The sequence below is a fragment of the Eulemur rufifrons genome, chromosome 7 (genome assembly GCF_041146395.1).
Source record: "Eulemur rufifrons isolate Redbay chromosome 7, OSU_ERuf_1, whole genome shotgun sequence".
In the NCBI taxonomy this organism is placed as follows: Eukaryota; Metazoa; Chordata; class Mammalia; order Primates; family Lemuridae; genus Eulemur; species Eulemur rufifrons.
In genome coordinates this window covers 224853438-224880062 of record NC_090989.1, presented here as the reverse complement: position 1 = coordinate 224880062, position 26625 = coordinate 224853438, and the positions used below count along the sequence as shown (strand labels likewise).

Below are 26625 nucleotides of genomic sequence, written 5' to 3'. Positions count from 1 at the left end.
TCTTGCCCACAGTTTGCTTTGGGACGTGCTCTTTCCCTGGAGGGGAAAAAAAAAAAGATTTGAAGAAATGACAGAACCCTGCTTGTCCTCATCACCTTGCTTCTATCCCATTCTTTTGGTATAAGGGGACCTGTGCTGGTGTCCTCACACACTCCTCCTCGCTGGTTGTTTTCCTTTACATTCTCTGTAAAACACCAGTGTGGTTTACTTGGCAAACATATCATATGTGTGATATATTAAAAATAAACCTTTAAAGCTGCCATTTCCAAATGTTTATTATATGCTTAAAACTAGTATGTTCCATCTTCCCCACTCAGCAGACCATGATGTCTAGCTAATTCCAAGAAGCACAATACACACATGCTTAGCCCTTCTTAATGACAGTAATCATTTTCATTTGTACAGCCCACGGCCAGGCACCTGGTGAACTAGAAAGATAGGTAACCCATGGCGACGGGTCTTCATATGCGACTAGGAGAGTTGGCAGATTCTGCCATGCTTTAACATAATTCCTTATGCGATGCACATTTAACAATAGATAAATCTGTTGTTACTGTTTTCAACTTTCCAGTTGAGGGAAACTGAAGCTTTAAGAGGTTAAGTGAGCATCTCACTGTTGGGGCCAGAGCTGAGGATCTGAGCCAGACCTCCTCTCCTGGGTGAAATCCACTTCCTTCTACACACTGGCCTTGTTGCCACTGAATGCCCCACTTACTTTCTGCTCAAAGATAAAGCTGAGAATTAAAAGGTCACACCAGGAAAATAGGTTTACCAGCTGAGTGCTCTTTTCTTTGAAATTTAGCAAATGATAAGTCATTTCCTAAAATGCCAAGTTTAAATTAAACTCAACATTTTCTAAATGTTGCATAAAACACATTCGGCTTTCCTTAGACCAGGGAGAGACAAGGGTCAATGTTTTACTCTCCTATAGGCTTGCCATACAACTCGGGGTAGAACCAACACACATACATACACACACACACACACACACACACACACACAGAAAGCAGCCCTCAGATTTCTTGGCCCACTCTCCTGCCTGTCTTAGGCAGACATTAAACCATTTCTAGAACATCTTTCACCCTTACAAGCACTGCCTGAAATACCAACACAGCCCTTGCAGGAAGGAAGGGTGGAAAGTCATGAGAATGCCTGTCATCGCTTATTGCGTTTTGTAATTTATTGAGCTTGTTTACACATTGGACACCATTTCATCCTCACAACATCGGTATGGTCTCCTCAGAGCCAATAACCTCAGCCTTCCTTTAACAGGTGAGGAAACCGAGGCTCCCAGAGAAGTGTGTGGTACTCCTAATACTACAGAGCTACTGAGTCATGGGTCCATTCAGAGTCTAAGCACAGAATGTTCTACCAACCCACACAGCCACTTTCCACAGAATGTCACCTCACCTCACATAAAAGGCAGCTTTGCCATTCTGGATCATGAGCAAGGAGCTCTGAGGGTGCTCCCAACACAGAGCAGAACCTCACTGTTCTCACCTGCAAAACGAAGAGGTTCAGCAATGTGACCTTTTCCTAAAAGTCCAACTCTAACGTGCTACATTAAGCAAGTCCATTCACTGGGGTGAAAGCGTAACCATTTTGCATATGGTCATGACAACTGTGCAGAAGCATATGGTATCAGTGAAATCAGGCACTTCTAGACTCATTGGTCCACAAAACTGCAAGTGCTGAACGGACAAAAAGCCATGTTTGGGAGCGCACAGGCCTCTGCAAGCTGCTCCACATCCCAGAGGAACACGAGGCCTTCAGCTCAGAGAGGCCCTTCTACTGGCCCTTGCCACCTGACCTTCGGGTAAAATGCAAAAGCTCTGCACCTGCTTCACAGAGCTGCTGACATCCTATGTGTGTTGCTGAATAATACAGGAACACTTCGTGATCTGCAGAAACACCTAGAATGTCTCCTTCTCCTGGAAAGAGTGCTGGCTGAACGTGAAGGAAGGCTGAGGTTGCAAGGGAGCCTTCCACTGTATCTGAGTTGGAAGAAGCCAAACAACCAAAAGAAACGAGGCACCATTTCTAACTTCTAAACTGAGATCACAAAGTAAATAGACAAAAGGATCTAATTATGTTCAATGGCACCATCTTAAACCTAAACCTTTTTGTAGCTGTTAACTAGCCTTATACTCAAGCACCCAACATGTAGAGAAGATGCCTATTCACAGATATGAAATGCCACCCACCTGCAGACAACTGTGCATCTGTTAAAACAGGCACTGCTGTGGAGATCAGCCTCTTCATCACCAGCTGAGGCGGCATCATTTCCAGCATGTTCCCACTACCACTTCCCGAACAGGTTGCATCTGTTACTATGAAGTGGCCACACTCTTACATAAGCCAACCCTCCTGGGCACTAGGTAAGTGACTTTCAAACTATCTGTGGGGAGGAATCTGTTTTTTTTTTTTTTCCTTCAGTTTCCAACCCATCATGGTCTGATGCTTTTGTAAATGACAAAAGAAATGAATTACTAATTAGCTGGGTGTGATGGTGCACACTTATAGTCCCAGCTACTTGGGAGGCTGAGGTAGGAGGATGGCTCAAGCCTAGGAGTTTGAATTTACAGTGAGCTATGACGACGGCCACTGAATTCTGGCCCAGGAGACAAAGCAAGACTCTGTCTCAAAAAAAAAAAAAAAACCAAGAAAGAAAGAAAGAAAGAAGGAAGAAAAAAGAATTACTGGAGCCGATTTTTTTTTTTTAAATGGAAAACAAATGTTAGCAAGGATGTGGAGAAATTGGAATCCTTATACATTATAGTGAGAGTATAAACTGATGCAACTGCTGTGGAAAACAGGGCATTCCTCAAAAAATTAAATATAGAATTACCATATGACCCAGCAATTTCATTCCCAAGTATATGACCAGAAAAAGGGAAAACAGGCATTCAACCAAAGACTTGTTCACAAATGTTCACAGCGGCACTGTTTACAATAGCCAAATAGTACAAACAACACGGATGTCCATCAACTGATGAATGGATAAACAAAATGTGGTATATCCATACTATGGAATGATATTCAGTCATAAAAAGGAATGAAGTATTGATCCATGCGACAATGTAGATGAACCATGAAAACATTAGGTTAAGTGAAAGAAGTCAGACACAAAAGGCCACAAATTATATGATTCCATTTACATGAAAAAGCCAGAATAGGCAAATCCACAGAGACAGAAAGCAGATTAGCAGTTACCGGGGGCTGGGGCTAAGGAAAGAGAGAACGGGGAGTGACTGCTTAATGGGTAGCTGGTTTCCTCTTGGGGTGCTGAAAATGCCGTGGAATTAGATAGAGGTGACGGCTGCCCAATTTTGTGAATATACTAAATGCCGCTAAAATTGACATTTTAATTATGGTTAATGGTTAATTTTGTTAGGTGATTTTTACCTCAATAAAAAAATGCACTACTAGAAAAATGAAAGACAGAAAATACAAGCTCCAATACTTTATTAGAGTCAACAGGAAAAACTGCTCTGTCAAATTGCTATGCAGTTTCTGTCTCCCCTCAATTCCTTTACTTATTTCTCCTCCTAGACCAGTGGCAAAGCATCTCAGACCCACATCAGTCTACGGCCCCTATGCTGGAGACCCCTGACCTAGATCCCACCCTGTCTTGTGTACTCAGGGATGCTGCTACAGCAACTGTGCCCTACGCACATCCCGTATCAGCAAATTTTCCCCTACTGCATCAGTCCCATCAGCACACAAACCTATTACAGTATCTCCCTTCTTTGAAACAAAAGAGCCAAGGCCCTTCCTTGAACTCATCTCCCCGCTGGTTACTGCTCCCATCACTATTCCCCTGATAGCAAAACTCTTTGAAGAGTCATCTGTACTCACTGCCCCAATTCTTCTCTCCCTTGCACCCCTAACAATGCTTTGTCTCCCATCTCCCCACCCAAGTGGCCACTCAGCAAGGTCATTGATCATTTCTGCCTTGCAACAGCCCACGGTCAATTCCAGTCCTCATCTCATTTGACCTATCAGCGTTATTTGGCTCTGTTCACTGAAATACTTTTAACTTGGCTTCCAAACACCACTCACCTGCAGTTTTTCCACTTCACAGGCTGCTCTTCCTTCCTCTTTCTCTGGTCCTCCTCATCTACAGAGCTCTTAAACACTGGAGGTCTCTAGGCCTCAGTCCTTGGCTCTTTATTCTCCATTTACATACATTCCTCTAGGTGATCTCATCATACTTACTTCAAATGACACCTATGCACTGAAATCCCGACTTTAATTTCCAGCAGGCAAATTTCCCCTCAACTTCAGACTTCATACATCCAACAATCCATTGACAATCCATTGAGATGACTCACGAACATCTCAAACATGTGCAAAGTTAACTCCTAATCCTCACAAACCTATTTTTCCCATAGTCTTCTTTACCTCAATAAATGGAAACTCCAATCCTCTACTTGGTCAGGTAAAATATTATGGAGTCAACCTTCATTCCTCTTTTCCTATCACATATCAAACTCATCATAAATCTTGTGGTTTCTGTCTTTAAAATATCTCCAGGATCTGACCACCTGTGATCACCACCATGCTCCTCCCGACTGTCCTCTTTTGCCAGAATCACTGCCATCACCTTCCAACCAGGATCATGCTTCTACCCTTGCCTCCCTACGTTCTATTCTTAAATCATCAACAGAGTGATCATTTAAAACCGTAAGACCACGTTACCTTGTGCTTGAAACCCTCCAATGGCTTCCCATCTCCCTTGAAATAAAAGCCAAAAAGCCAAGTGTCTGCAATAGCTTACAGTCCTACATGTTCCCCTCATCTCTCCGATCTACGCCCCCAACATTTTTCAGTATAAAGAAATAAGAAGGAATGGCTCCTACTCTTTTTCATTATAGAACGAAAAACATTAAATGGCAGCAACATGGCAAAAGGAAACCTTTCTCTGATTCTTTTCCCCTCAACATTTTATTTTCATGTTGCAATCTTCAGCAAACTCAAAAGAAAACACTGAACCTGGACTCACTTTTTTTTAGATGGTAAAGAAGCTAAGCTTAAATTTATCTTTACAGAAACTGAAGAAACATGCATTTAATGGACAAATTTATACTTAAATAAAAATTTAAATAAAATATTAAACCTACTGAAAACTGTTTTTTAAATCATTTAGAAGTCCCCAATTAGAATAATCAATATCCTGTTTACAAATTGTAACTTTATCATGGATCTGCTAAACATTAACAGGTCATCAGCCAGCCTTTGCCAACTTTGCACAGATATACTTACGTCCTCATTCCCACCCACTGCATCCTGTTCCTAGCCTCAGCCCAACTTACCAGAGGAGCCTAACATCCCCCAAAGAGCTCCCCACTGTGTCAATGCAGATGATAAAGTTCAGGACCCAATGTCCTGTGAGATGACCTCTGGGGTGTTTACTGACCTCCAAACACAGTTTTTCCTTTCCCTTCCCACTTGTTTTGTAAAAATTTTGTGCAACATGAAAACCCCCAAGATAGGCCAGACACAGTGGCTCATGCCTGTAATTTCAGCAATTTGGGAGACTAAGGCAGGAGGATCGCTTAAAGCTAGGACTTTGAAACCAGCCTGGGCAACACAGCAAGACCCCTTTTCTAAAAAAATAAAAAATCAGCCAGGTGTGGTGGTGGGCACCTGTAGTCCTAGCTACTCTGGAGGCTGAGGCTTGGGCCCAGGAGTTTGAGGATGCAGTGAGCTACGGTAGGTTGGTCGCGCCACTGCATTCCAGCCTTGGCAACAGAGTGTGACCTTGTCTCTTTAAAACAAAAAAAAGAAAAAAAAAAAAAACCAACATAGCACACATTTGGAAGTCATAAAGCCTCATTCCTTTAAAAACTTAGCCGGGATATGGATTTTCTATTAATTCATACACACTTCCTAGATCCAAAGCAGATAGTATTGAGATTTCACCATAGATCTTCCTGGCTAATTCTCTCATTTCTGAAGTATGAACCTCCTGATTAATTACTGGTGAGTTATAGGAGTGCCAGGAAGTTAAGCCTGGGACCTTCTCCCACACTACTCTTTCAAAAGCAGGCATCGTCAGGTAAGTTCTAAGAAGTTGTAGTTATTCACCCAGTCTTTCCCTGTGAACACTGGTACAACTGGTCTTTTCTTCCCGCCCCCACCCCCCCACTGTAACCTCTTTCCTTCCGAGTGCTTCCTTTTCCACTATGCATTCAAATGCCTACTGCTCCTCTCCAAATCCCCTCCTCTCTGCTCTAATAAATTGCCTCCTGTATTTTTGTCTTACTGCCCTGCTCTGAATTTATACCTTTGTCTCAAGAATGCCAGTGCTTCTAAAGATATTCCATTATTCCTGGAGTAAGCAGCTCAGGCAATTTCTTCCTGAAAGTGGGTTTCATTCCTAATTTTCTGTATGAGCAAATGTTCCTTTAACTGCTTCATTCCAAAATTGTGCGCTGGCTCCATTAGACAAATAATAGGTTAGGAATCTGAGCTTGCATGCCTGTGTTCCCTTACAGGGAGAACTCACTTAAAAATAGTACCAGATTCATTCATTCATTCATACACTCAACTAACAAATAACAAATAAAAGGCATCATAGCAGGTAAAAAGGTATATAAAATGTGTTCTCCATCCTTAAGGAGCTTATACTCCAGATAAATAGGTAGACTCCAAAGCAATATGGAAGGAGGACCATATGGGCTTATTTACATCACTAACATTTATAAAACAGAGTTGTTCTTATCCACTCAGTACAGAAAGTGATTATTAACAAAAGTAAAAATGGAATCAACAATGTGTACTTCAGTCTCTACAGTTCAAACTATATAGGTTCCCATGACCTATATAATCCATATTAACAGTAGTCTTTTATTTTAGCATGATAAATAAAGTATTACTTTCCCAGCTTTTTTAGACTTTACTGTTCTGAATCTGGAAATCAATGCATGATTTTGATTCTCTTTCTCTAAACATTTGCTTTGCCAAGAAACAAGTTCTCTTAAGAGTCTAGTTATTTAGAAAATCAGCTTCTCTTTTTATTTAGCACAGGGTAAGTTCTACTAGATCTGTTTCTCTGATTTCCATCTACTGCCTTGATTGCATTAATACATGCTTCTCATTTTCCTAAATCAAAAGATGATGCTTAAATATAAAGAACTTAAACACAGGATCTGGAAACACAGCAGCCATAAAACACCTGCCTATCTTTGCAGTGTAAATGTTGGGGAGAAGGTTAAAATTGAAGTTGAGGAACTGTGTATTTCAAAGTGCTTTGGTTCATTAAACAGTCATTTTTTATTTTAAAGCCATTATATCAGAGTTATTTGCATTGCTACTGCATAAACTCTGAGATCTATTGTATTCAAAAATGTTTTATTATGTTATTTTATTTTTCCCCCAAAAGATAAATACACCTTCAATTTTAAAATGAAAATCTTTGGGAAATGAGTTTTCAATATACAGAAATTCACTTCACAAAAAATAGCAGGACTTGAACCACATTTAAAGTGCCCCTGTATTTCACATTGATCCTCCAGAAAATACATTTTCAGCTTCCGAATGGGAGTCTCTCATCCAATTGTTGTCACTCTAGGTATCCAAAAAGTGAAATACACGGTATTAGGAATCAAGCAAAGCAAAATCACTCTATAAGTAAATAAAGGATACTTACCTAAGTTTCACACATCAATAAATTTTACAATAGCTCCTAACAGATAAACCTTTAAAGAGGGCTAATGACCCAGTATTGGATATTCATCCTCTCACCACCCCAAATCAGGTCTGTGTGACCAGACACCTACTGCTCGCCTTGGCTTCCGAGTAGGAGGGGCCGTCCTCAAAAGTGAAGATCTGGGACATGCTCTGGCCCAGGTAGGAGGGCGGCGGATAGTAGGAGTGCATCCTGTACTGGGAACTCACTGCGTGGCGGTTCTCCGGGTTCTTCATCTGCTTGAGAAAAAAGAAGAAATGCATTGAGACCAAAGTTGCATTTTACCATTATTACAAGCATTGTCTATTTTTGTAAATTTAGAGAATAGCCTATTAAAGTTGGGTATCTTCTACCACAAGTATGTTCCTCCAGTGCACTGGGCCTTAGAAATACTATTGCTGTGTGTCTTGAAGGTGCCCTCTCTATCTTGGGGTCTCTTCTAAAGCACCCCTAAAATTTCCTCTGGTGACATGGTGCTAGACTAACCAGTACTAAAGAAGACAGGGCAGTGGAGAGGGGACAGTGCTGGTTAGGTGCCAACACGGTTTGCTGTAACACTGACTAGCCTCTTTGACCAGGAGCAAGCTGTTGACCCTCTTCCCATGTTTCCTTGTGTAAAACTGGCACCTTATACCTTGGTTACCTTACAGTGTTCATATAAAGAGAATATTTTTAAAAGACTGAAAAAAGCAACATGCAAACCATGTGTAATGGTAAGCTGTTGTCATTAGCACTATGCCGTGCTGGATCCTGTCACTCAGCGCCCATTCCTACCTCCTTCTATAGCAGGGAACAGAAGTCCGGGATCTAGATTCTGCTAATTGGATACATGGAGTGAGATGGGGAAGGCAGCAGGGAAGCACAGCTGTCCCTCTGGCAGCGGCAGCAGCTGCACGTGGGCTTGGCAGTCATTTGTTTTTCTGGCAGCCAGACCCTGCCTTTGGAGCCATGGGGCAGCTTTTATGAAAGGAGCAGTTAGTTCCCTGTAGCTTCTTGACCTCTTATTCAAAGCCAAGGAGATGTGACCTGATGGCTTAGGAGGGGCCCCCACTTCCACCTTCCTGGCCCTGCTGCTGACTGTGTAAGGGCCCACTTCCCTGAACACCCAGAACTGTTTCTTACGTGGACCCTGGAACAGATACCAAGTATTCCACTCACGATCATATCTTCATGACAAGAACAGAGCAAGACTTCAATTATTCATGATGTCTTTAACAACTTAAATTGAGAGGGTATTCACTTTTAAATAGAAGTGAGTCCTAAGGAATGTTCGAGATAAACCAATTCTGTCCAGGATTAAGGAATAATTTCACAATTATGCCTTTCAATCAAATGTTTTGAATGCTACTTGATAAAGAAAATAGTGCTAATTTGACAGCCTCGTAAGGTAAAACGAGGTCCTGGGCTTTCTCAAGATTCTCTATGAACATCTAAATTCTGGATAATTTCCCAAATAACCACTGGCCAAAGTGCACTTTGACTATTATGGCATTGCTTGGTTTCCGGAAAGGCCTAAGTCCTGATCCCTATATATGCTTAGAGAAACTTAAAGGATTCACTTTTGATCATCCTACTGCTCCCCAGCTCCAATCTATCCTCTAATGGGTGGATGATTTCCTCTTGGAGAAACAAAGAAGATTCCATTACAGGTCATTCTTTCCTTTCTAGTGAAGTTTATCTGGGCAAGTTTCCTTTATCCTTTCTTATTTATCTTTCTAGTTTGTCTTTCTGAAGTATACAAACTAGCGTCTCTTCTAGGTCAATCACCCCTTTTTCATTCTCTACCATCACATAAATCTTTACTAAATAAGAGGTCAAGGAAGCTGTACTTAGAAAATGGCCAAAGGGGAACTGGCTACTGCCCTATGAGAGAGCCCATTAAGGAGCCGTGAAATCATGGAAGAGGGAAGGGGTGATCAGTGGTAGCAGCTTACTACACAGACCCAGTGCCCAGTTAGACCAGTGCTCCCAGCATTCTCAGTGTGCACACAAATGGCCCGGGGTCCTGTCAAAATGCAGATTCTGAAGCAGTACGTCTGAGGTGGAGACACTGATTCTGCTGGCCCTCAAACCTGGCTCTGGTGACAAGGAGCTGGAACAAATGATCTTGTCTCTCATCCTTAGCTCCTCTAGGAGCCCAGATTAAAAGGAGGATCTTCTAAACAAACAAACAAACAAACAAACAAACAAAAACCCTCTTTTTACCAATTGTTTACAACCATCAAGTCTCCACCTGAATTAAGGGAAGGTAGAAATATGTAAATAGCAATTTTTAATTTTCATTATTTTTCTTTTTGTACATAAAGATTCTCCACTCAGGGGTCTGTGAGAATTACGAGAACCATCTAGAATTGCTGCAGTGGTAATAACAAACTCGGGCACACTTTGAATTGAAGAGCCATTTCTGCCTCCGTAGATTTCCCTCAAGTCAATTACACAGTCTGAGTAATGAACATTGAATTAGAAGCAAGGTGCCGACTTTTGAGTACAGAATGCCTAATATAAATAACGGAGCCTCCCCGGTCTGAGTGCTGAGTTAGTCACATCTCCTTCAGGTTTGACAATATCTGCAAGTCAGTTCTTCAAGGAAAATGCTTTTCAATTTTCCCTGTGTACAAGAAAACTGACAGGGTTTGAGCCTGCAGGCTCTGCAAAATGCTGGATTTTTTTTCTTTTACTATGGAAGTTTATACAAAGCTGCTTTTCAAAATGTTTGAAAAATGTTCACCATGAGCCTATAGCTGAGGTCAGCAAATTTTTTATTGTAAATGGTCAAACTAAGAATTTTAGGTTTTGCAAGCCATAAGATCTCTAGGCAATAAGTAAATGAACGGACATGGTTGTGTTCCAATAAAACTTTATTTATAAAAATCTGCACTGGTTCTCAACCTTCACTCCCATTAAGGGGGAGGCGGGGACCCAGTTATAATGACTGGCAGCCACTCCTACAGAATCTGATTTAATGGGTCTGGGATATGTGGCCTGGGCCTTAGAGCTTTTCAAAGCTCCCAGGTGATTCTAATATGACACCAAGATTAAGAACAAGTGCTACAGTTTCCAACATATCTTCCATAGACCTGGGAAGTATGAGTCCCAACCTCCCCCTATTAACTAAAAAATGCAAAAGATTAAGTCTGACTAATAGACTGTTCAAACACTGCCAATCCCAACGTATATATTATTTGAAAAGAGATTCAGGTAAGCAGTTAATTTCTTTTTTTAACTAAAGCTTACTGGAAAATAAACACAATTTCAAATCTATGTATATGCTTATTTTCCCCCTTACTCCCTTTTTCATGTTTTTAGAAAGCATCAAATTATAAAGATAATTTGGAAATACTGGAAATAGAGTTGAATTATTTGTACCCCAATATATCCCTAATGAATCCCTCAAATCACTGAGCTATAAAAGACTTCCAGCAAAAGAAGAAAAAGATACAAAGAGTCAGACAACACGTGAGGTTACTAAAATGTGAGTTTAGTGTGGTCATCAATCACTTCAGCTATATCCGCACCCCCCCACAAAGAATAATCCACACATAACCACTCACGTGACAACCTGTACATGAGAGAGAAAGACGGCCCTGTGTTTCTAAGTGCGTTATGTAAACCTCTGAAACATGAAGTTAAAACTGAATGGCAATTCACCCAGACAAAGGTATGGCAGCATGTGATTTCAAAGTCTAAATCACTTTCTGCTCTCTTTTAAATTGAGGGGAAAAAAAATCACTATCCTGGTACTTTTGGCTCAGACAAAATGGGAAAATAATGAAGCCTTTGAAATCCGCTGTTTTATTTTAAACCAGTAGTTCTCAACTGGGGGCAATCTGGTCCTCCAAAGCCTCGGTCCCCAACCCCCAGGCCGTGGACTGATACCGATCCACCCTCTGTGGCCTGTTAGGCACTGGGCCGCACAGCAGGAGGTGAATGGCAGGCAGGGAGAGAAGCTTCATCTGTATTGACAGCTCCCCATCTCTCTCATCACCACTTAAGCTTGGCCCCCTGTCACAGCAGGGTGGTATCACATTCTCACAGGAGCAAGAACCCTACTGTACACTGAGCATGCGAGGGATCTAGGTTGTGGCTCCTTGTGAGAATCTAATGCCTGATGATCTGAGGTGGAGCTGAGGCTGTGACGCTAGCGCTGGGGAGCGGCTGCAAATACAGATTATCATTAGCAGAGAGGTCTGCATGATAAACGTAATGCGCTTGGTTGTCCTGAAACCATCCCCACCCCCTGCCCCATCCATGGAAAAATCATGTTCCATGAAACCAGTCCCTGGTGCCAAAAAGGTTGGTGACTGCTGCTCCACGGGACATTTAGGGACATCTGGAGACACTTTTGTCACAATGGGTGGGGCGGCAGCAGTGCTGCTGGCATCCAGTGGGTAGAGGCCAGAAATGCTGCTGCCTGTCCTACAACGCACAGGGCAGTCCCCAGACAACAAAGAACTATCTGGGCCAACATCTCAACAGTGCCAGGCCGAGAAGCCCTGCTTTAAACTAACCTAACATCCCCCGTGTGGCCGGCCCTTGCCTCCAGCTAAAAGAAAAAAGCAAAGTCCTGAGGGACAGAAGTGGCGAACAAAGCCCAGGAACTGTTCACTTCTGTTAAAGGGACATATATTTTTCCCTTTATGCAACTGCACCTTGTTTCTTCCAAAGGTTTTATCTTCATTCCTTTAAGTTAAACAAATAAACCAAGCAAAACCTAAAAACCCAGGATTTCAGTGAATTATGACTACTATTATTATTAGCAGTGGTAGCTGGCAAGCAAGAGGCATGTTTTATATGTTATTACCCACCCCAAGTCTCTGAACCAGAATATGACCCACAGATAGGAGTTGGGCTGACAGAGAATGCTTACGGCATGAATATTAACCCCTGAAGGAACCTCATGGGTTGGGGTTTTGTTTTATTAAATTGTTCAGAGTATGCATCATAATAAATCTGAACCATAGATTTCCTTCTATACACTTCAGCCACCCTATTTTATAGTAACAATATCCCAACAAAACATAAAAATATTTGACCTTACTTCTTTTTAAAAAAAATTCCTAAATACGTTCATTGGTTGTCTATTATCACTTCAGATTAGGAAGACTGTCTGGTATTATATCAAACTGAATACTCCATCCAGGTGAATGGTTACAAGAAATTTGTGGTCTAGTTGTTTACTAAGCATGGTTTAGCTGCATAAAATTGGAATTGACATAAGGGAACAGTCTTCATGAGAAGAATTATTCTATAGGGTAACACTCCTAATTGCAAACTCTGATATTAAACAAATAGGGTAGAGATTCCCTTGGCACTGATATGTGGCTTACAGTATTTTTTTTTTTTTGAGACAGAGTCTCCCTCTGTCTCCCAGGCTGGAGTGCAGTGGTGTCATCATAGCTCACTGCAACCTCAAACTCTTGGGCTCAAGCGATCCTCCTACCTCAGCCTCCAGAGTAGCTGGGACTACAGGTGCACACCACCACACCTGGCTAATTTTTCTATTTTTACTAGAGACACGATCTTGCTCTTGCTCAGGCTGGTCTTGAACTCCTGAACTAAAGTGGTCCTCCCATCTCCCACAGTGCTGGAAATACAGGTGTGAGCCACTGTGCCTGGCTGATATGTGGCTTATAGTCTTTTAAATTTTAAAAGCCATATTTGGAGTAAGCCTTTAGTTTTCTGACCAGAAATCTTTTTATAAAAGAAGGCAGGACTCTTTACAGGCTGTGGAATTCTAGGTCCCCTGGAGATGCTCAGAGTGAAGACTGGGACAGACTTTTGCCCTCATTACATGGTGTCTTTAGTTTTAAGACTCTTCTTTTCAAACCGTCTGCATGGGATGCCAGTTCCCACGCTCACCTAACCACACACACTGTGAGCTGTCCCAGCCCACAGACCGTGCCTGTGCAAGGTGCTTCACTCGAAAGCCTCATTTGCCTCCTGAAATACACACCCATTCATTCTCTGGCATTCCACACTTCACAGCTGGAAAGAATTATTTTTAACATACGGGCTAAAACGGTTGCTTGTATGCGCACATTTCAGAGAGTACTGAAACACCAACAGGTCAGATGCCGAGTCACGTGAGGCAGGCAGAGTCCTCACTGCTAAAACCTGCCCCTTCACCTTCTTTGCCTATGGCTCCCAGTCCTCTGCAGACTACTGTTCTCCACCACCCTCACCTTGCCTCTCTCTTAGGTGGTCACGCTATGGAATGCCTTCTACTCCCCACCCTAGAGGGAGGAAGAGAAAAGGAGAAAGACAAAGAGAAAGGCCTCTGTGAGGACTCCAGCTCTTGTGAGTGGCTCTGCAAACCCCAGGGGGCTCCTTCTACTTGCCAAGGGAGAAGGTGCTGTGCTGAGGCTGAGGCTCCACACTCGACCCTGAAGAACCTAAGAGCCCTTTTGTCCAAAAATGCAAAGGAGGTGCCTCCTCCCCAGATGAGGTAGAAGGGGAAAACAGAGGAGGGAGGAGAGGGGAGAAAGAGGATGCTCACACAATATGGCAGAGAGGAGAAATCATTTAAGAAGTGATACACCTAGGATGTTTCAGGTTGTAAACTCCAAGTTTCCCAAAGCTTTAGAAGGTTTTTGATACATGCAAAAACAAAAGAAAACGTGTGTGGGTAGGGCTTTTCAAAAAGAACTGAAGGAAAGTTTGGACTGTATCAGAGTAAATTAAAAATTAAAAACACAGCCATAAGATGGACCATGGAAAAATAAACAAGTCATTTGGAAGACCAGAACCAAAACTGACCATGAGAACAAAAAGCAAGCCCACCCCTAATTCCTAGAAATCCTGGAGAGGCCATGGAACAGGAATTCACACCAGCCTTGAATAAGCGTTAAGGACAGAAACCCTACAGGATATCAGGATCATACCTGTATTTATTAGTGGTCCATTCGTCTTGTCTTTATCAAAAATGCAAGATGTGAACATTTCTCCATTTTACAAAAGCCAAATTAATTTTTTTAACTTGTGTTGCTCAGTTTTTTTCACCATCTGCATCAGTGGTACTGACAGAACGAAAGTACTTCCAGAGACCCTATCTTCCAAAATGCAGAGGTGCTACCCCTTACAGGGCCCTCAAACAATTCAGTCTGCAGTCAGCATATTGTTTAAAAGAATGCTATGGAAATGAACAGAATGGAATAGAATAGAATAAAAGGCAATAAAAAATTGAGAATCACTGCATATACAATATGGGTAAGAGCTGTTTTATGAAACTTTTCATTTTTTGTGTGTGCTAGAATATAGTTTCTTACTGTAGGTCTCCATCTAAAATGTTTTGAAATCATTGACGTATAAATCAAGTAAACAGAGGCAACTACCTTTAAAAAGAGGGACATAGTAATAAGAGAAAGCCAAATTAAAAAGGTTTCCTTTTCCTAAAACCTGGAAAAGTCCTGGTGCATTTCAGGAGGTTCATAAAAGAGAGAGGGACAGTCAATTTGGAACAATGTCTGGCCAGAACTAGCTCAATGCCTTCCTCATCTTTACAAAACTATGCTAGATTTTCTAACTCCTGGGTCAAAAATTTATATTTGTCTGATTCACAAATCTAGTTACAGACCCTGATTTACTAACTGAACTCACGTACAGCCACGCAAAAATTCAAGTATCATTTACATAACAGCCAACAGGAAATAGAGCTTCAGTAAAATAGCTGGAAGAAAAGGACATGAAAAAGTTTTTATTTTGAGAATTTGGTTAATAACGATCAAGACCTAGGACTCTTCACTTTCTAAAATGGCCAGTCTCCGAAAGCACTACATAACACCTCCTAAGACTGGCAGAGTGGCTTGTAGTGGTGATGTTCTTAATGCAATTTTCCTGAGAAACTGCTGGATACTGACTATGGGACTAATGGAATTTCAGAGGGAGAAAAGGAGCATGTATTGAGAGATACTATAGAGACCTATTGTATTATCTAGTCCTCATAATTTAATAATCATTAACACAGGAAGAAACTGCTCAGAGAGATCAGATAACCTGGTTCTGCTCACAAGGGATTAACTAGAGAAGTCAAGAGTCAAAGCAAGTCACCTCAGAAGCTCATGGTATTTCTCTATTAAATCAAGCCAGCTTTCCAATTTTAAATAAAGACACATGCTTACTATAAAGACCAACTCGTTGCCTTTAGCTTTTAACAACTCTTCATGTCTCTCTGCTTCTAAAGCAAATGAGAAACTTTTTTTTTTTTTTTCATAGTTTGAAAATGAGAAAAGAAGTCCATAACCGCACATTCAGGAACTCTGATCTTCTAACCAGAAATTTCAGAGGCACCCTTATCTGTTCCCACCATGATGGACAAACTTAATTAACCTTTGCTACTCTGTTCCAACCTACTGTTTTAGACAAAACTAGTGACCCAGAAACAATATGTTACCATCACAATCTCCACGGCTGTGACATCAAGAGATATAGCCCCATCAGCAGTATAGGAAAATAAGCCACTTGGATTAGCTGCGCTAAGAAATATGGATTATATTCATGTCACACATGAGCTGTCAGAAACATTAGGATACTTTTAGCATAAATCAGCAGTGTGAAGGGTATCTTACGAGCGCTGAACATGATAGCCTGCCGGGAGGGCAAGGTGAGACAGTCTGGGGCCACCTTCTAAGTGTAAGCACATGTGCACACTCACATGCTTTACCCAGACTGGTATTCAAGATCTGAACACAGGCTGGTGACCTCTGACGGGCACACCCAACTTGTGGGTGGCATGAAAAGGCCCTTCCCACTCTAAGGCCATGATGGAGACAGTCCACCTCTAAGTCATCAAAACGACACAAGAATGACTAAAAGCAACATATTATCCCTAAAATGTGTGTGTGTGTGTCTGTGAAGACACAGAACCATGCTTGAGAGCCAGCATGCTTAGTGCTTCTCCAGAATTTCAAGGTGTTATACAAGGAAGACCAGCAAATGTACACTGCCCCATGAGGAAGGCAGAGAGATCACGGGAACAATGTGACCTATGCAGTCAGGCAGACCCAGTGCAAACTTCAGCACCCCCAGTGTGATCCTGGCAAGTTACTTCTTCTAAGCGTTCAGTTTCCTCACCCACTAAAGGGCACTAACACTCCCTGACAGGGCTGTTGTTTAAGGATGAAAGGGTATGAGATACCAAGTGTCTAGCACCATAATGCTGCTTGACAATACTCTTGCTGGCACTGTCCCCTTCCCCCCTGGGACCACTGTGTTTTTGGAGGGGCATCAATGGGAGGGTGGGTCGTCACACTCAAGCACCCCTCTTCTGGGTTTGCTACCAAATAACTCTCATACCAAAAAACCCATCCCATTACATATTTCAAATATTATTTTAAGTACATAAATTTTTTTATTTCAGAATATTATGGGGTACAAACGTTTTGATTACATAAATTACTTTTATACCGTTTGAGTCAAAGTTATAAGTGTTCCCATCCCCCAGATACTGTGCAATGTACGCCTTAAGTGTGAATTCATACATAAACATTTTGTTTAATACTTGAAAGAAAAGTCCATTCTCTGAAATTTTTCTTCTTTTCAAATTTAAAAAGGTTGAAAAACCAACTCACAATCCAACACTGACACTATCAAACACACACAGGAAAGAGGGGGAGAAAATTCATGCCTTCACATTTTTCGGTTTTATATGAATGCTCAAAACATGGAATTATGATGTCTGCCTTCCTTCTCCCAGAATTAGTTAGTAGTAAGTGAAAATTGCCAAAAACAATGTTTATGAGAAGGAACATGATTTTTTAAGAAAAGTTGTGAAACAAATAAAAGAATATAATACCTTTTCCCCTGTTTCTCAATCTACTTACGAACCCCTTCCCAGGAGGCTATGGTAATGCCACAAGGCCAATGGTACGCCAAGGAGGGAGCACTGAAAGCAACCCGTCCTGGATACACGCAGTAGTAGGAGGGCTCATTCTCTGCAGAGAATTTTTAGAAAACAAAGCCCACTAAGTCAATCTGCTTTTAATTATCACCAAACATGGCAATTCTCAACAATAGCAGTGATAAAATACAACTCTCCACCCTGCCTTTTGAAATGCTATGCATGCACAGGGCCCCTCTTTCCATAAGGCATCACAGTGCTCCCAGGAAACCCCCAAACTCTGATTGCAATAGCAATAACAGAATTATTTGTGTCCTTTGATTCTTCTTCCTCATCTGCTCCCGTGAGCCAGTACTTGAGAGTCTAGCCCAGTGCAGGCACAGAGCAGCACTGCGTAAGAATGACCAATGAATGCATGAACGAAGGAGTATCTTACGCACACTTTAATATGGTGGCACTGTTTTTGTAACCTTATTCTTTTTATTTTTCTATCATATTTCTAATATGGTATTTTACAAACAGGGCAAACCTGTCTGTTATGCATTCCTTTGATTTTCATCTTTATTCAAATAATGAGGAACACTTAACAGAACACAGAAATACGGACTCCCAAGAAATTTGAGAATCACTTATCCATGCACTTAAACATTCCGAAAAGCAACTAACTTTATATCATATTCACGTCTACTTAACAGGAAAAAAGTAAGCTAAAAGGGTAAACAAATGGATACGATTTTGGCTAATAGAACAACCAAATTGAATCTTAAAGCTTTCAAAAATTGTGATCTAATTATCTAATTTCCAAGGGGATTACAGAATCCCCAAAGGACTGTGTTATTTACTAACCTGATGCTATTGTGTCAGAGAATAGGTAATGTAACAAACTCGCAAAAGACTAATATATTTCTGCCTACAATTCAGTTGTGGAGTAGTCCCTGGGGTACATCAACACCTTATGAGGGTTTCCAACTCAGTCCAGATCAAATGGAACTCATATAAAAATGCAGATTAATCTGTAGGACAGCCCAGGGTTTACGCAAGTCCCCCAAAGGCTCCTGAAAATCTCAGGTTACACTCTATGTGGATTTCCTGGGATGCCACTGGACCACTTCAACCAGGCTGAGAAAACAAGCCCTTAGGCTTGTCCAAGGCCGAGCTCCTTCTAGATATCCTGAGTCAGAGCTGCCTGTTCCCTAGTCCCCAGGTTTCCAGTCGCTAGTTCTAATTTCTTCTGGAATCCACATGGTTTTAACCAAAACACTCTGCAAAAATGTCTCCACCGTGTACTACTGAAGATCTTCCCCAGCCCATGTCTTACCATCTGTCTGGGTTCAGCACCTAAAATGCCCGCCACCACCCTTGCTGAGCTTTGGTTCCAAAGAGCCACCCAAAACACTGTCATCACAGCACCAATTCTTACAACAGCTGCCTTCACTGAGGGACTGAAAGCGTGCAGGCCATTAAGCTTTCATCATCTGTGAAACAAAACAGCAATTCCTTAAAGGAAAGGTGTAATAAAAATCAGATGACTGTTGTGATCATCACTTGTCATCAGCTAAAATGAGACAACACAGCAATTCCTTAGTGAAGGCGCATGTAGGCAAAGTGACAGTGTGAAAACAGAAAGCCAGGACTGCACTCATCCAGGCTGCAAGGCTTGGGAGCAGTGACAGGATGGCCCAAAGACTACTGTGCTGCTCCCTGCAGGGCCATCTGAGGGATGGAAGCTTTTCTCCCTGCAGGAGTAAGAATATGTTGTAAAGGCTCAAGATAACTGAGTTTATTATTTCTCTTTAAAAGAGAGGAACTAATGAGAAATTATGTTTTGGACAAGAACATTATAGGCATGGCTAACACACGACGGGCAATTTAAGAGCAAGTTTACAGTAGAGGCAATGGAATGCCCTCCACCCCCCGGACCCTCACACCTTCCATGTCACTGGCTTTCAACTACCATGACCTTTGAGTTGAGTTTCTTTAAAAGGAAGATGCTCTAAGGCTGGCCTACTGACCTGGCAGGCCCAATCATTACATCCCCACTATGTACCAGATGGCAGGACCTACTTGGGGTGCGTTGTGAAGGAGTCCCCCAAGATGCTGGACTAGCATGAGGGTGTTCACAGGGCTGCCATAAAAAAGAAGATGGGGGAGGCAGGCACAATGGCACACGTCTCTGGTCCCAGCTACTTGGGAGGCTAAGGCAGGAGGATGGCTTGAGCCCACGAGTTCAGGGCTGTAGTGTGCTTTGATTACAGCTGGGAATAGTTGCTGTACTCCAGCCTGGGCAACATAGAAAGTCCCATCTCAAAAAAAGAAAAAAAAAAAAAAAGAAAGGGGGGCATAGGAGGTGGGAGATAGTGGGTGCCAACTTTTTATATTGCTGAGTAAGAGCATTTGCAAAAACAAAAAATCCCATGATCTAATAGGATCGTCCTTTTATTTTTTTTAAAAAAGTTCAAAGAAGCGAGGAGGAGGGGATGGGTATATACAAACATAATGAGTATGTAATCACGCCTGTAATCCCAACACTTTGGGAGGCCAAGTGGGGAGGATCGCTTCAGACCAGGAGTTCAAGACCAGACTGGGCAACATAGTGAGACCTTGAATCTATAAAAAATTTTAAAAATTAGCTGGGAATGGTGGCACACACCTGTAGTCCTGAATAATCAGAAGGCTGAGGCAGGAGGATCACCTGAGCCTAACAGTTCAAGGTTACAGTGAGTTATCATTGTGCCAGGGCACTCCAGCCTGGGCAACAAAGCGACACACTGTCTCTTTAAAAAAAAACAAAAAAAAAAAAGAGGAGGCAGTGTGAATACAAGGTCCTGTCTGGTAGCTCATTACACTGGCAGACTGGCATGTAAGCAGTGAAAACGCAGTGGCTTTTCTGGGTGCCCTGTCCAACCCTCTGGCCCCTGCAGGCAGAAGGTACTAGAGCGCCATCCCAAGAGTGCTCACAAGAAAGTGCATCTTTCTGTGCTCCAAGCCTCAGACAGCAGAAAGTGGTTTCCTTCCTACCTGTCCCTCAGTTTCAAACACAGGACTACTACTTAGGTGATCCCCAACTTCCTTTATCCTTTTCTACGAGATAATAGCAACCTTCTCCCAAGACTTGCTTTTCTCAGTCTTTGTCTGTTTTATTCAGTAGTCAATCCTTAGCAAACAGTAGGCCCTCCATGCATGTTAATTTAACATATGAATACATTCCAACGAGGTGCATAATTGCCAATGGGCAATCATATCATGAAACACATCATGGAGACCAAAATAGCCCAGAAAGAATGAAATCACTAACGTTGTCATTAGACCACACCCTAACTATGGCTGGAATGTAAGTCTATATATCTGGTGGCACAAGCTTCGCAAAAGCAATCAAGAGGGCGCCTGCCAGAGGGACGGAAAGGAGATCCTAGGTACAGCTCGGAGTCCTCCCATATTTATTTCTGCTCACTTGATATGCACCTCTCCCTTGTCAGCCTGGTACAACATGTTTATTTAAGAGATAATGTTGCCGTGGAGGAGTGCACAAGGCAATAAACAGCTTTTGCAGGCAATTAAATGCAGAAGTGAAATTGAGCTGCTGGTCAGCGGAACCAGCCATTCATCCTGAGTTTGTTCCAGTGTCACAAATGTTATTCCTGTTTCACAACAGGACAGGAATCTCTGATTGGGCCACAAATCTCCACAGGCTGGAGACAGACCAAAAGCGATTAAAGCAGCTCTGAGCGTGCAGGGCATTTAGACAAAAGAACCTTGGGATTCTGGAATGTTGACTAGGAGATTGCTGTATTTTTTTTAATCAGGTTTTGCACTTAGTAGGTGTTCCGTAACTGTGGCTCACTTGATTTTATAGGGAGACTTGCAGTAAGTCTCAACTGTACAACAGAGTCAATGGATTCTTTATGCAAATAATCCAATACCCTTTCTGTACTCATCTCTAAGAATTCTAGTTTAAAAAAGTTATGATGATTTCCATTAGAGTCAGGTTTTTTCCCAGGAATCAGAAAGGAGGTCTTGATTTCTTTCTTATTTCTGATACAAATTGTTTTGATTCTTTTCTTTTAACTTTTTGAATAATAATTTGAATCTTTTCTTTCTTCATTCTGATATAGATCAGAAAGCAGTTATCCCACAGGACACAAAAATCAGTATACAGAAGTCAATACCATTCCTACACATTAATAGTGAACTATCTCAAAAAGATATCAAGAAGACAATCCCATTTACAATAGCTACAAAAATAATACTTGGAATAAATTTACCAAGGAGATGAAATATCTCTACACTAAAAATCATATAACACTAATGAATACTCAGGAGGCTTAGGCAGGAGGATCACTTGAGCCCAAGAGTTCAAGGTTATAGTGACGTTGACAGTGGCGCCACTGCACTCCCTCTGCAGCCTGGGCAACAGAGTCGGAGACCCTGTGAGAAAGACATAAATAAACAAAAAGATATTCCATGTTCATGGATTGGAAGAAAAAATGTCATACTACCCATATGTGGTTCAGAATCAAGAGAGAAAAAAAGATTTTTGTATCCCAAATCAAGTATTTTGTATCCTAGCAGGATAACTTACAAAAAGATGGCTCCATCTCACAAAGTCAGGAGGAAAGCCAGGTCTTAATAACAGCAGCAAGAAAGTAGATGGAGGAGACTCAGCCTCAGATTCTGGCCCTAGATGTTGAGCCAGTTTTAGACCATGGGAGAGAATAGCACAGGTGCTCTCCGGATGCAGCTGTGGAGCATCTTCCACAAAGGAGCTAGAAAAGTCCCTACCCTACTCTCCCCTGGGAAGCTGCCACCAGGAGGGGCAAGGCATTGTCCACAGAGCAGAGTCAGGCTGCCTTGCAGGAAGAGCAGAAAGAGCAAGGTTAGGAAAAGGCTCTCCCATCCCACATCCCTGTTCCAGACACCTCTGCTATAAACAACTCTGGTTAAAAAGTGAGTGTTCCAGTTCCTCTCCCATCAACATTAGCTGAAAGTATCATCTGTAGGTTTTTTTCACTATTTAGTGAATATTTCTTTATAACATCAATTTCTTAATGAACACATTTTGCACCATTATAATCTTTATGCATTATGTTTTATTTCCTAAATAGACCAAATTCTTCCCCAATGATATAGAAATCTTTCTGTGTACATTCATACTTGGTCCATATTCATGTGTCAGTTTTTTAACAATAAATAAAATGTGCATTATTTATATCCTAGCTTGTTATGAAAGGGATTCAAAGTCGATAACTAAAATATATATGAACAAATGGTGAAGAATTAAATAGATTTTTTGAAAGCAGGGTTAAGTAGCAATAACGATAACCAAAATAAAGTCACTGCAGTTAATATCAGCATAGCACTTCTGGTTTGCACATAAACCCCCACATACACTCATCATCTCACTTCAGTTATCACACTGCTTTATGTATTCATGCAAATGTTCAATGAAGATTTGCCCACTATACCCACTTTACGGGGAAGAAAACAGAGATTCAAAGAGTTAAGTATCTTAATAGCTCAGGATTACAGAGTTAAACTGCAAGTTCGAATATGGATCTTCTAGTGCCAGAACCCATGTTCCTTAAAGCATACTCTGTTGTTCCCCTAATCCACTCGGTCACCAGCTAGCTGTGGTGCTGGGCAAATCCCTTCAGCTCTGGACTTGTTTTCTCTGAAGCAGAATTGGGTGGACTAGAACTCTTTAAGGTCCATTTCAGCTCTGAAAGGCACTATACTGATTTTCATCTGTCATTGTGCAAATTGATGGATATCTATGTTGCTTTTTGTACTTTTGATGTAAGAGTTTAACTCCAATAGAGATAATTTTAGTGGGCACGACTAAAAAACTGTAAGCCAAGCTTGTGTTCACATTTGGTTACAAGATTAATCCACAGACTCATAAAATGTCAGAGAGGTTATATGATGGAGGCCCTTCAGCCAAACCGTTACGATCGTTTTTTATGCTACACAAACACACACACACACACACACACTGCAGACATGCCGAGATTGCATATTTCAGGAAAGCACCAGGACTCTATCCTCAGCCACATGCATCAGCACTGTTGTAGAAGTTTCTGCATATTTCTCATCTCCACAAGTGAAGACAGAAAATCAGAACAGAGTTACAAGAAAGTCCCCAATGGAAAACAAAAGAATTTTCAAGCCCTAAAGAACTAAAGAGAGCCTCTGTATTCGTACTTAATTGATACTACAGTTAAGCTTCACCTGCAGAGACATTCTGCACATTCCCCAGGGGTGTCAGCTCACAGACGGCTCCCGGGACGTGGTTTCCATAGCCCTGAGTTTGCTGCAGACCCAGTGATAACCAGGCAGTGTGGAAACACACATGCTAGAGCCAGACAGAAACGGACTTGAACCCTGGCCCTCCCACTTGGTGGCTGTGTGACGCTGGCTAAGTCAGCCTCTGAGACTCAACGTACTCACCTATAAAAAGGACAGTATCATTTGCCTCCTAGGACATTAATTGCTCAGTCTACGATAGCTCTCATTTCTGATGTTATTCTTTACTAAGAAAGGGACTCAACCGCAGTGAGAGAGAAATAATTTGTTATATAAGATATATCACTGACAGTGATTGTCTAGGAAATAAGAAGGCTTAAGCCCAGGCCGCTGAGAAAACAAACTCACATATTAAATGATGCCTGAGTGTCTCTCCTAGGGCTCTAACCAGTGATGCCTCTCTCTAGTCTAGTAAATCTCAGGGAAGAGGCTAAGCATCAAAACCGCACAACCCCCACAGGACTAAGAAAGTTAGCCAAGATATGCCACCCCACCCCTCCACAGTGTCAGTAGGTAGACACTATCTGAGTTGAGCTTCTCACTCAGCAGAACTTGCCCCCAGGGGAAGCTCTCCTGGGCACGCAGCTAAGGCAGCTCTCCAAGACCAGCAGTGGTGCTGCTCAAGAAAGCCCGTCTCCTTGGGCTGTTCCTGGGAGCGTAGACCTTGGTAAGAGACGTCCAAGGAAATCCAAGACCTGCCATACCTTTCCAGGTTTTCCAGGTAGAGCAAGAATAAACAGTAATATTTCAGACATCATCTGCCATCTGAAAAGTTTTGACAAAATGGGAGGATCAATTAATTTAGCAGATTTCTGACTGCTATAAAGTTGATGCTGCGCTGGCTATCTTTCTTTCAGAAAAATACTTAGATTTTTCTTTCTAATCTTTTATCACCTATGCCAAGACCCTCCTATTCACAGACCCTCCCAGCTACTTTATCCTCAAAGCCTAGGAGCAGCCCCAAAACCAGGACACTCCAATAGCAGCTCCTGGTTCCCAGGAATCTCCAGGATGAGCTGTTTCTTAAAAACTGTGAGATGCTTCTTTCTCCCTGCAGGGCGGAGAGTCTCCAATAGCAGTCAATCTCAATCCTACCCAAAGCACAAAATCCACAGGTCTGAAGGGACCCAGTTTAAAGTTTCATAAATCATCACATTTTCTTTACATACCTATCACCTCTCAATTCTATTTTTAAAAATTATTTTTAAAATCTTTTTATTTTTTGTAGAGAAGGGGTCTTGCTGTGTTGCCTAGGCTGGTCTTGAACTCCCGGCCTCAAGCGATTCTCCTGCCTCAGCCTCCCAAAATTCTGGGATTAAAGGCGCGAGCCTGAGATTAATTTTAATACCAACGTACTTTAAGTTCCCTTCAAAAAGTATAACTCTAAAAATAAAACGTATGGAAACTTGGGAAAATTTGTAGCTCAGGGGGTTAAAACCGACATTTTAATAAGCCCAAGAAGTCAGATTCCTGAGGGTAGCAAGAGAATCGAAAAAGTGGGATAACTTGACTATTAACAACTTCCCCACAGCTAAAAAGCAGAGGCAAAATGGAAAAGACTTGCTCAGAGGAAAACTTCAGTTCACATTTTTGATGTCGGCTTAAGAAAGTCAAGGACTTCTAAGAAAGTCAAACTCACACAATCAGAGAGAACAGTGGTTGCCAGGGGCTGGAGGGTGGGGGCAATGGGGAGATGCTGACCAGAGAGTACAAACTTTCAGTTATAAGATGAATAAGTTCTGGGAATCTAAGGTACATAATGATGACTATAGTTAATAACGTATCATAAAAGAGACTAGATCTTAAGTCTTATCACCACATACACAAAAATGGTACTATGTGAGGTGATGGATGTATTTGTTAATTAGCTTGATTGTGGTACTCATTACAGAAGGTATACATACATCAAATCATCACGTTGTATACCTTAAATACATATAATTTTTGTTTGTCAGTTATACCTCAAAAAAGCTGGGAAAACAAAAAAGAAAGAAAGGTCAAACACTAGTAATGAACACCCAAATAAATACGTTGCATTGTCTTGGAATCAAATGCCAGCTGAGGAAGCCTGAGCATGGTAAATGCATCCAAAATGAGAACAGTTCTTGCAAAATCCTAACATTTTTCAGTTGGAAGGGGGCTTGGAAGTGTTGAGTCTAACCTCAGGCGTACCCATTCCCACAATGTATGTAAACATGGCAATCGAGCCTCTGAATGCTTTTGGTGCCTTGAATCTGCTGTGAATATACTGGTATGATGGAAATGGCTACAACTGAGGAAGCAGAACAGCTCTAGATAAATGCCCTTTTCTGATAAAGCAAAATGCTTTGTTTTACCCCAAATATTAAAAGCTTCTGATTGCATACTATTTTAAAAATACATACTTAAGAGTATGAAAGACTGACCTCCATTCCCAGCTAGAAGTGCACCCACATTAGGTCCAGCTCACAGCGACCTAATTCCTTTTCTTACCTTTCTTCCATGGAAACATACAGATTATAACACTTTTCCTTCCCAGGGTGCAAATTCATCATGAAGATTACTGGCACCTAGAAGGCTGCACCCAGCATTTTCTAAACTGCTCAAGAAAAGTGGTGGACAAAGCTGGAAGAGGTGGGGTCTCAACCGGCAAGCTATTTCTGAATCTGACTCTGGCCAACTGGGTATTTGTGCAAAACAACATTGAAAAAAAGGAGATAAAACTTGAAAAACAAAATAAATAGGGTTTTGGCATTACTAGGGTTAAATGGCATTACTAGCAAAGTGAAAAATCCTTTACACATTTTGCATACTGTGC

At 41.7% G+C, this 26625-nt stretch overlaps 1 protein-coding gene across 1 annotated transcript in view; it reads right to left on the bottom strand.

The window, feature by feature from the left end:
* The window catches only part of DMRT1 (doublesex and mab-3 related transcription factor 1), a 102608-nt gene that overhangs the window by 36449 nt on the left and 39534 nt on the right, over window positions 1-26625 (bottom strand). Inside the window, exon 4 of the mRNA XM_069474161.1 lies at window positions 7785-7929. Coding sequence (XP_069330262.1) covers window positions 7785-7929 — 145 coding nt within the window. The remainder of the gene's footprint in view (window positions 1-7784; window positions 7930-26625) is intronic.